The 11,252-nt window shown below is 49.5% G+C and overlaps 1 protein-coding gene across 1 annotated transcript; it reads left to right on the top strand.

Annotated features, from left to right (window-relative positions):
• Positions 1-245: 245 nt before the first annotated feature.
• Positions 246-10,375, top strand: KLHL40 (kelch-like family member 40). The gene is made up of 6 exons (XM_010282992.1): positions 246-1,394; positions 5,158-5,318; positions 6,945-7,052; positions 8,050-8,235; positions 9,335-9,481; positions 10,264-10,375. The coding sequence occupies exons 1-6, from the start codon at positions 246-248 to the stop codon at positions 10,373-10,375; spliced, it is 1,863 nt and encodes a 620-aa protein (XP_010281294.1).
• The last annotated feature ends 877 nt before the right edge of the window (positions 10,376-11,252 follow it).

Genomic DNA, 11,252 nt, shown 5'->3' with positions numbered 1-11,252 from the left:
GGATTCCTTAAGCTTTGTAACGCTGTGGCTCTATATAAAGCCCTACGCTGGAAACAGAAGTACACAGACAGCTGCGGTAGTAGCAAGCGTTTCACATTCCCAATGTGCTGACGGTCTGGAAGCAAGGGAGAACTGCGAGCCTGCTTTGACTAAGTTTCCTTACGAGGGGCTCAGGTATAGATATATTCATAAGTATATATATTTATAAAAGGACTGTGGAAAAAAAGGAGCAGTTACTCTTCACCATGGGTTTGCCTTTTGATCAAGTGGAAGAATTGCGTCTCTACCAGCAAACTCTTCTCCAGGATGGACTCAAAGACATGTTGGACCACAATAAGTTTCTGGACTGTGTCTTAAAAGTTAAGGGGAAGGAGTTTCCCTGCCATCGGCTGGTGCTGGCAGCTTGCAGCCCATATTTTCGAGCGATGTTCCTCTCAGACATGGAAGAGAGCAAGAAGAGGGAGGTCAGTTTGGAAGATGTTGATCCAGATGTCATGGGCAAGATTCTCCATTATATCTACACCTCCGAGCTGGAGATCACAGAGCAGAATGTGCAGGACATCTTCTCTGTGGCCAACATGTTCCAGATCCCCTCCATCTTCACCGTCTGCGTGTCGTTCTTGCAGAAGCGGCTCTGCCTCAGCAACTGCTTGGCTATCTTCAGGCTGGGCTTGATGCTTGATTGTGCCCGGTTGGCCGTCGCGGCTCGGGATTTCATTTGCGATCGCTTTGTGCTGGTCTCTCGGGATGAGGAATTCTACCAGCTCTCCCCTGATGAGCTTATTGCAATCATCTCCAGTGACTCCCTCAACATTGAGAAAGAGGAGACCGTCTTCGAAGTAGTGATGAAGTGGGTGGGGACCAAGGACCATGAGAGCCGTCAGAAGGCCTTGCCTGTCATCTTTGAAAGCATCCGGTTCCGCCTCATGCCCAATGACTACATCAAGGACCACGTGGAGAAGCACGCCATGGTGAAGTCCAGCCCAGAGCTGCTCAAGAAACTGCAGATGGTGAAGGATGCCCAGAAAGGCAAATTCACAGTGGTGAAGAAGAAGAAGAAAGTGAAGAAAAGCAGTGAAAAGCAAGTAAAAGACAATGTTGTCAATGGAGCAGTAGATGAGGAGGAAGATACAGAGGAGGATGCTCTCCCAGGGATCTTAAATGACACAATGCGCTTTGGGATGTTCCTCCAGGACCTTATTTTCATGGTGAGCGACAGTGGAGCAGTGGCCTATGATCCCACTGCCAACGAGTGTTATTTTGCCTCCCTGTCTGCTCAAATCCCAAAGAACCACATCAGTCTGGTGACCAAAGAGAATCAGATCTTCATTGTTGGAGGACTATACTACAACGAGGACAGCAAAGAGGATCCCATGAGTTCCTACTTCCTACAGGTACTAGCTTTACCTTTATTTTGTTTCTTTGACCACTCTGGAGCATCACCAGTCTTTAGCTTCCATGTGATGCCAGTAAGGTTCATTGTCATGTGATGTTAAAACGAAAGTTGTAAATGAAGGTGAGACATCTGTGTTGTTTTACTAGGGATTCTTCTCCCTCTATTTTTAAGGTAGATCCCACTGAGGGGGGGTTCTGGTATTTGAGGAAGAAGGTTTGAAGGAGTAGGAATAGGAATAAGCCTTCCTGATCCAAATCCTGAATAGGGGACCACTTTGAACTGTGTATTTATTTTGTCCAGCCCTGACTGCCATAGGGCACAGTAACTGGAAGGTTTGTGGCATCAGGTCTGGGTCCTGCCTCACATCCTTTATGTTCCCTGGTTATGAAACCCCAGCAAAACCCAGGGGTGACTTTGCCAGGTGCCAAACAAAGGAGCAGCAGCAGCTACGGCCACAGAGCAAACACCCCAAGGACGCGAGGTATGTCCCTACCTACCAATACGTGCCCCATATCCAGTGCTGCTCTTGCCCCTGGAGCTGTGCTACTTCCAGCTCAGTCTCTGCCTTGGCCATTTCTATCATGTGCGGGGGAAACTGTGGTGTGGCGTCTTTTGGAATCCTACACAAGAGAAGTGGCTGTTCTAACTCAGCAGTACCCAAAGCCGTGATCAGATCAAGCAGTGCGCAGGCAATCCGAGCCCCAGCCTGAGCTGTAACCCAAGAGCAGCTTCAGTTTAGACAGCTAACGCAAGGCTCCTGCCCTTCCTGCTGACCCTGTAGGAATCCAGTAAGTCCTCTGTCCTTCCCCCTCATACCCAGAAATCCTTTTTTTCTTCTCCCATGGCTCACCTATCTTCTGGGAAGAAACAATAACCTGTCTGGGCAGAAAGGATAAGTAAGGGTAGTTCCCAAGCCAAGACATACAGCCTTGATTCCTCCATTGCCTCGTTGCATGGGTAGGGCTGTACATCTGCATCACGTGTGCAGGGACCACGCTTGTCCTCACCTGGAAAGGGTCAGGCTTTGGAGCTTATGCAGCCCACACGAAGACCATGAAGTGAGAAGTCAGCAAGAAGAAACCACAGCCCTAGAAAGCAGGATGGAGGGGGAAGGCAGTGGGAGAGCCGAGGGACACGCTGTTTGAGATACAGCCCTTCGCACTGGACAACAGATGACCACAGCGAGCTGGCCAGCTCCATCACTTAGCTGTGCAGAGCAGGTAGACAGGCTGCTTCGTATTCAGCCAAAATCTATGCCTAAAGATCAATGCTCCACCAGTCTGGTTGTTGTCCAGGCAAGGTAATTCCTTGAGCAGCAGTGAAGATCCACCATGTCCTGGGCTGTTTCAGCACGACTGCAGCAAGCAGGTCAAGGGAAGTGATTTTTCCTTCCCTTTGATCGTACACTTGTGAGACCACATCTGGATGCTGTGTCCCATCTGGGTCTTTCCAGTACAAGGGAGACATTGAGGTACTGGAATGAGTGTAGCAGAGGTCACCAAGCTGGTCAGAGCTGGAGAACAGGAGGTACTAGGAGAGGCTGAGCTGTGTCTGATCAGCCTGGAGAAGAGGAAGGGAAGATCTATTGGTGCTTGCAGCTCCCTAACAGGAGGGGACACAGAAGAGGAATCCAGATTCTTCTTGGATTTGCACAAAGATGGAACAAGAAGCAATAGCCAGGAGTTACAGTAAAGGACATTTCAGTTAGTTGTGAGGAAAACCTTCCCAATGGAGATGCTGGAGTACTGGAGCAGCGGTCCAGAGATGTCACAAAACCTCCATCCTTGGAGATATTTAATATTTGACCGCACAAAGCCCTGGCAACCTGCTGTAACTCCAAAGCTGCACTGCTTGAGTAGAGGGAGAGCTGGATGAAAGACCTTTGGAGGTCCCTTCAGCCTAAAGTGAAGTATATACTCTGTGAGTATAAGCTGCAAACAGCAAGGTTCCTATATTCAGCTCCCACTTTGCACTGACTCAGTGGCCATTTGGCACATGGCATCATGTGGCCATTTTTAGCTCCTTCCCCACAAGTAGAGGACAGTGGTCCTTTCACAGCTTGCTGCAGCACTCCTGCATGGGAAGTGCAGACAAGTCCCAGGGCTGGAAGGTGCCGTCAGTTTGCAAAGGTGTCATTCATTGTCATCAGTGCCATCATGTAGCTTCCCATATGAATAAAAGAGTGTTCTGAGCCTTTTTCAGCTGAAACTTCACACAGATGTAGACAGGCAGCTGTATGAGGGACCCTTGAATCACTGTGTCAGTGCAGCAGCATCTTACACCTTCTGACTCTCTTTCTGGCCTCCTTGATTTCATGTGCCTCCGGCTGAAGGAGAGTTAGGTCAGGGATAGTTTAGACTTCAGGACAGGCACCACAATATATAAATGATGATAAACCCTAGAGGCCTTTCAAATTTTGGCAGGAACAAAATTATTCCATTGACATTTCAGATGGAAAAGGGTATCCTTTATTTGTCACTTCTAAGATTTATGATTTGAAAACAATGCTGAATCCATCAAGAAGCAGGAACTATCCTGGTGACTGAGCTGCTCGGGCTTGCGCTATAAATAACACATATGTGGACCACAGCTAACAAAGAGACAATAACCACAGGCACCCAGCTGAGGCCAAGTCTTTGGAGGCAACCCAGCAAGCTGAAATTCTCTGGCCCGAGCCCACAGCAAACAGGGCTTCAGGCAATGCTGCATCACAGCTTCATCTTGCAGAGACCCATGAAACGGGCTGCAAGATATCACTCCACACTTAACCCATGAAGTCCTTCCTCTGCTACCAAGCTACATTAAAAATTTTTGCCCCAGTTTAGAGTTCCCATCAAGCCATGGTGCCTAGAGAACCCCCAGCCTCATAACCTTCCACTTTTTTTTTTTTCTGGTGGGAGATGAGGCAATGCCTTGATCCACAGATGTCCAAGGATATGCGAGGATTTGGCCATCTGATCAAGTAGCGCTGTATGGATCAGTTTCCCCACCTGTCAGATGGTGGGGTGTCTGGCACACTTTGGTCAGCAAAAAGAGCTCTGAGTTTTGCAGCACCATCTCAGTTGTGTTGTGCCACACCAGGTAGATAAGCGTGGATTGTGTAAATAGCCTTTGTGCAGGTAGACACACGTACGTTTCATCTCACGAACTCTTACACACACACTGAGGTGACACAGGACAACATCAGTGTCTTGAGAAGCAGAGGGACACGGTAACTGATCATTTGCCAGAAAGAAGAAGAATCGGTTGGAGAAGAAGGGGCTCAGGGGAGTCTGTTGTGTAGTCAACATTACCAACACCATGCCGTTGCCTGGTAGAGATTGAAAATATTAGGATGAGATGCTGTGGTGTGTGCTACAGCTGAAGACGTTCAGGCAAAAATTCTAAGATTGAAGTGCTTCAGCTCCTCCAGTCCCAGGGGCTGTCTGTTATAGGTCCAACATGGGACTCTCACACCCGAAGGCAACCAAGCTGGTTCCAAGTCAAGTCTTTGGTACACAGAGCAGAAAATATTCATGCTGGTGCATCTCTGCTCTTATGACTTGTCAGGAAACATATGTCATATGATATATGACTTGGATGTGCACTGAGATCCCCCGTCCTGCACCAGATGGCAAGGCACAGGCAGAGAGCAGAAAGCGCCTACTGGGGTGACCAAGCTGCACATGGGAATGGACTTTGCCCTTAGCCTCTGGACCCTGATTTTTGCTAAGCAAATGGTTCAGGTGGTCATACACTAATGACCATGTGTTTTCTTCCAGTACGACCATCTGGACGCAGACTGGCTGGGGATGCCGCCCCTGCCCTCCCCTCGCTGCCTCTTTGGCCTGGGAGAGGCGGAAAACTCTATTTTTGTGGTCGGAGGGAAAGAACTGAAAGAGGGAGAAAAGACCTTGGATTCGGTCCTGTGCTATGACCGGCTGTAAGTATCCACGTGTGAGCGCGGGGCGGGAGGTGGTTGACAGGAGAAGGCAAAGCAGCTGCCATGGAAAATGACCCCAGCTCTCCAGGGACCAGAAGGTTTTGGAGACAGGGCTCAAACACTGCATCTAGATGCTGGGAGCACAGGGACTGTCTCAAGCTCTACCCTGAGGCTCTGAGCTGTCTCTCTCCAGCTGCTTCATTTATTGTAATTGAATCTCCAGGAGATGGCAGCCGTAATGGGAATATTATGTTATCAGGGACTGAACTTAGCAGATGTTCACATGGGACCTGTACAGAGGAGCAAGGGTTTTTTTCCTTCTGCTCTTGCCTATCGGTTTGGAGCTGTAGTGACCTTCACCATGGTCTCACCAGAAATGGTTTTGGATGGGAAAGTTTGCTTTGAAAGTATTCAGATGTGGCACTGAATGCCACCCTTCGACATATCAGGCTTAATATACAATTATTTTTGCACAATGGGCTCTGACCCATGTTATGTCATGAACTTTATTAAATGACACCATCCCATTCTGCACGCAGGAGGCAGAAACATCCAAAGGCTGCTCCTCTCTGCCCCAAAGAGGCAGAACAGTCGGCATTAACAAGCCTTTGCTTGGTCTATATTTGGATGTGTGTACCCTTCAGTCTGTTTTATAGGCAGAGATTTGAAAGCAGTTTCATTCCCACAGAATGAGGCATTTATCTGCCCCTGCACACTCTGGGAAAGGCTGTGTCTTCCCCCAGTAAGTGCTCAGGGGGTGCTTTGAACACTGATTTGAAGCTGGTAGAGATGTGATCAGCACCACCTACATTTCTAGTATTATTTAGGTCAAGATTTCAACCGTAACAATCCTGGAGAGGACAAACTGCTGGTCTATGGGATCAAATACTTGCCCAGAGTGGTTGGGCAGTTAGAAAACACTCAGAGTCCAGGCATCTCAGTTCTTAGGTAAAATAAAGTGCAGGTCTTTCATCCTACACGTATGAAAACTGGGGATGAGTCTAAGCTATGTGGACATGACCAGACATCTCTTGAGAAATTGGTCAGCCCTATTTGGGTACCAGTTTGAGGTTTCCAAAGCCTTATAGCTACAACGTCTGCTCAAGTGTCCTAGAGCTAGCTCAGAGCCCTCAACACAGCCCTGCACTGCAAAATGTGGACATACCCTGCCCCGTGGGTCCTTGTTGAGGGTTGGCCAACCATTGAACCTCAAAATGGAAGGCAATGGCCGAAAAAGAAACTTGTCCTCATGATCTTGCACTCCTACATCACGTTTGTTTTAATTTTTTACATAATTCAGAAATCTCTGTCTTGTCTGTGTCTAGCTGGTAATGTTTGTAAATGAGGTGGGATCCTGGGAGAAGTGGAGATGTGTATCCACAAAGCCCAAGAGTAGGGGATGCTGCAGAAAAGAATGAATATTAACATAGACATTCTGCTATTTTATTTTCCCTTTTATTTTAGGATCATGAAATTTACTGGATGAGCCCTATCTCATTGAAAAGCTCATATTTTTGGGATTGAGTCAGGATCTGTGCTAGCCTCTAGACCTGGAAAGTGCCATGTACTCTAGGCCTCACCCAGCAAGCTACAAACCCTTTTGCTTCCCATCTTTCTCTGATCCAGGTCCTTCAAGTGGGGTGAAGCCGATTCCCTTCCCTACGCAGTCTATGGCCACGCGGTGGTATCACACAAGGACCTTGTCTACATCATCGGTGGCAAAGGAAGCGACAAGTAAGTAAAAAAGCAAGAAAAATACAGGGAGCCATCCCCCAAACTAGTGGGAGTGCAGAAAGCATGAGTTAGTACCTCCCCAACCTGGATGCTATGGGTTAAGGAGGGTTGGATGAGGTGTGAGCTGTGGATCCTTCCCTCTCAGCTCAAATGAGCTGCTGCAGCCCTTCTCGAGCTGTTAGGATCCCTACAGGAACATCAGGGAGATGGCACTGTCCTCGCAGGAGAGGGAACATATCATCCCCTTTGCTCACAATAAATAAATGTCACACAGACTGGGAGAGGCCCTGAAGAGCAAGAAGCCCCTTCATGCTGAGGGTCTTCTGCCTTGGACTTGTTGTGGAGCAGCATGGTCCTAGTAGTCAATACAGATGGGTATTTGCAATAGGGGTGAAAAACTTCACCAACCCTGACCCCCATCCTGCCCTCCTGCAGCAGATGAGCTCAGCAGAAAACGCCTCTCTTGGGGAGCGTTGCAGTGATTTCTTTGGAAGCCAGAAATGTGGCTGTTTGCAGAGCAACCATGCAATAATCCAGCAAAGACAGGTCCTGCGCTGAAAGGATTATGGTCTGAAAAGTGTGAGCGTGCATGCATTCATGCACCTTACATCGCTGTCCCGGGGAACGGGGGCGTTACTGATGATAGTTCACGGGGTCAAGTTGGGTCAGCAGCACCTGACGGCTGTGTGCGAGGTCCTGAGCGGCCGTTAGCTGCACGGGACCCTGTCCAGCTGTGTGAACACAACGTCGAGCTTTTAAGACCCTCACCCAAAGCGGGCACACCAGGAGGGGATGCGTTATACACACAAATGATGCCTCCAGGCACGGGCGTCTCTGGGTGCACGCCCAAGCAAAGGCACTCATGTCGATGTGGAGGAGCAAAATCCTTTCTAGAGACCCCATGTTCTTCCCAGCAGACATCCCCCAACTCCTGCCGAGCAAAGCTGCCCCTCAGCAGGCGATCGAGGCTCCTTCTCTCTCTCTCATCTTTCTTTAGGAAGTGCCTGAAGAAGATGTGTGTCTACAACCCATCCAAGTTTGAGTGGAAGGAGCTGGCTCCCATGAAAACTGCCCGGTCCCTGTTTGGAGCCACTGTGCACAAAGACAAAATCTACGTGGCGGCTGGTGTGACTGACTCCGGCTTGACCAACTCGGTGGAAGTCTATGACATTGCCACCAACAAGTACGTACCTGAGCACACCTTCAGGCCATAGTTACACATGGGGCAGCTGCAGGTGTACATTAAGCATCTGTAGTGGCCGCTCGCTCACTCCCCCACGGTGGGACGGGGGAGAGAATCGGAAGGGAAAAAGCGAGAAAACTCGTGGGATGACATAAAGACGGTTTAACAGGGAAAGCAAAAGCCGCGCACGCAAGCAAAGCAAAACAAGGAATCCATTCCCCACTCCCCATGGGCAGGCGGGGGTTCAGCCATCTCCAGGAGAGCAGGGCTCCGTCACACGTAACGGTGACTTGGAAGACAATTGCCATAATTCCGACTGTTCCCCCCTTCCTTCTTCTTCCCCAGCTTTATACGCTGAGCATGACGTCGTACGGTATGGAACATCCCTTTGGTCAGTCAGGGTCAGCTGTCCCAGCTGTGTCCCCTCCCCGCTTCACGTGCACCCCCAGCCTCCTCACTGGCAGGCTGGCATGTGAAGCTGGACTGTCCTTGACTAATTAGCAACAACCGAAAATGTCCGTACGTTATCAACATTATTTTCATCCCAAATCCAAAACACAGCCTCAATACTAGCTTCCATGAAGAAAATTCCCAGCTGAAACCAATACAGCAACTTACAACTATTCTGGAGTTTGCTTGAAACTCCCAATATCAGTTCCTCCCAGCCTGTATTCCTTGGGCAGCTGGGCATTACCAGTGCCACTGAGTTTGGGCTGTGGATCATCTCAGGTTCACCTTCAAAGCAGTTTCACCAACTGGTGCAGCCCTTGGGTTCGCTGCAGGGCTGTAGCTTCATCTTGGCAGCTTCGCCCAACACAATAGACTCTTTGACTTTGTGTGGGCCTTGCAGCTGCAGTCCCACTGCTGGGATCTGCTGGTCTATGCCAGGTGTACTTCACAGCTCCTCTACGCAATGCAAAATGAAGTTGAACTATGATGATGGAAACAGGTATCTCTAACAACAGTCAATGTACGATCCCATCCCATGTAGACCTACACAAATTAATCTGTCACTAGTCAATTCAGTTGTTGATTCCCAATTCAAGGTCAGCGCAAAGGCAGGCAGGGTGCCCTAACGTTCCCTCTCTTGACATGACAGGTGGGACACGTTCACCGAGTTCCCACAGGAGCGCAGCTCGGTCAGCCTGGTGAGCTTGGCTGGGGTGCTCTACCTGCTTGGAGGGTTTGCCACGGTGGAGACCGAGTCGGGAGAGTTGGTGCCAACGGAGCTGAACGACGTTTGGAGGTGACAATCATCTTCCCCAGGGCTGCCCAAGGGAGCATGGGAGGGGTGTTAGTGAGAGCCACTGACAGAACAGATAGATAGTTTCTGTCTTTCTTGATGCCTCCAGTGAGATGGATGTTGTTAGCCCAGCACAAGGCTGCAGGCCTCTGGGTGAGAAGTTTGCCCTGTGCTGTGCTGGAGGGCGTGTAAGGTGATTCAGTGATCTCTCCCAGCCTCATATAGCAACGTACCGGGGGAAATCTGCTCCTTTAGCTTTGCTGCTGCATTGACATTTTGCTTGGAGCTGGTTCCAGACCTCCCCTTTGGCGTGAAGCAGTGTTTGTGCAAGGCATGCTCTTCCTGGGAAAAGCCAGTGCTCGGGCTGGAAATCATAGTCTTACTTGGGAGCAGAGAAGTGGGCAGAAAGCACTTTCTGACGGCTGCTAATACAGCTTTAGCTGCTCCTGTCCTTCACGTCTGTGGCTCTAGAGCACCCTCAGCAGGCATCTGCTGGCCTTCACCATGGATGTTCAGTCTTAGTGACATCAACCCATTTCCCAGTGGAAAAACACACTCTTCCCTGCAAGACCATGTGCTGATATCCATGTGCCCTAGCTGGGCACTGCAAACCAGAGCACACCAGGGCTGAAAGTCTCCGTGCAGATCCCACAGAAATCTTGTGGCCAAATAACATCTGTGGGACATCACACCACGCATCAGGGCTCCCACCGCTATGGAGGGCAGCTGAAGCGAGGGAGAGGAGACGCTTTCCTCACCATAACTGTCTGTCTGTCTCTCCTCAGATATGATGAAGAGCAGAAGAAGTGGGAAGGGGTCCTCCGGGAGATCCAGTACGCCTCCGGTGCCACATTCCTTCCCGTGCGCCTCAATGTTTTGCGCCTAACAAAAATGTAGCAAGGCGTGATTTACTTTTTTTTCCATGAGGGTCTGGGGCAAAGAGGGATGGGGGGAGGAGAGGCCACGCTTATCGGTGCAGAGACGTGGCATCTGAATACTGTGTAGGACATTGCATCTGTGACTGGTACCATTTAGTCAAATGGGAAAGGGAGGAAATGATCCTGAAGCTCTATGGGAACTTGAAGATGCTCACAAGATAACTAGATAAGGGATCTGGAGCCTGCAAGCTCTGGGGTAGACTGAGAAGCATGGAGCAATGAGCTGTTCCAGTCTCAGTAGAGAGGACAAAAAGATCATACTCTTGTTCTCCTTCTTTCTCCATGCTTTTTTCCCTACCTCCTCAACTGCTGTTGAACCTCCCCAACCAACAGTGGAGGCAGAAAGTGGGTGCCAAGGGACTAAGCTGATGTTTCCCCAGGGAAGAGGGTCTCTAAAGTATTTCCCCACATAACGTAGCTATGAGCATGGTGCTAGAGCCCACCTTGGAGGGGAGAAGGAAGGGTCAAAGTCAAGTGATACAGGGAGACCTGGGGGACTTCATTGAATTCCTGGGTGATGAGGGTTGTTGAAACGTAACAGTTAAAAGAAAAGGGGATGTGACCCTGGGCAGCAGAAACAATTTGGAAGTTGTAATGAAAAGAAAGTAGTCTTAGTTCCTTGCCTCCACCTTGACTTTGGACTGAAGAGATGCCAGGAGCTAAGGTCTGTGGGTGGGGAAGAGTCATGCAAGTAGTAGGGTAGGAAAGTGGGGGAGAGATGGTTGGGGGGGGCATCTGCACTCATCTCCAGTCTTTTGGGCTGCTCATCTTCAATCACAGATCACAATGTCCTCACCTATGGTTGGACAAGTGCTGTTTTTCACGGAAAGGTTTTA

The sequence above is a fragment of the Phaethon lepturus genome, unplaced genomic scaffold (genome assembly GCF_000687285.1).
Source record: "Phaethon lepturus isolate BGI_N335 unplaced genomic scaffold, ASM68728v1 scaffold9850, whole genome shotgun sequence".
Taxonomy (NCBI): Eukaryota; Metazoa; Chordata; class Aves; order Phaethontiformes; family Phaethontidae; genus Phaethon; species Phaethon lepturus.
This window is presented reverse-complemented; position numbering and strand designations above follow the sequence as displayed.

Excerpts from the sequence above, each read along its gene's own strand:
- KLHL40 (XM_010282992.1), top strand. The coding sequence starts at position 246 with ATGGGTTTGCCTTTTGATCAAGTGGAAGAATTGCGTCTCTACCAGCAA. Across the intron at positions 7,053-8,049 it reads GGTGGCAAAGGAAGCGACAA|GAAGTGCCTGAAGAAGATGT; the intron begins GTAAGTAAAAAA and ends ATCTTTCTTTAG. Across the intron at positions 8,236-9,334 it reads TATGACATTGCCACCAACAA|GTGGGACACGTTCACCGAGT; the intron begins GTACGTACCTGA and ends TTGACATGACAG.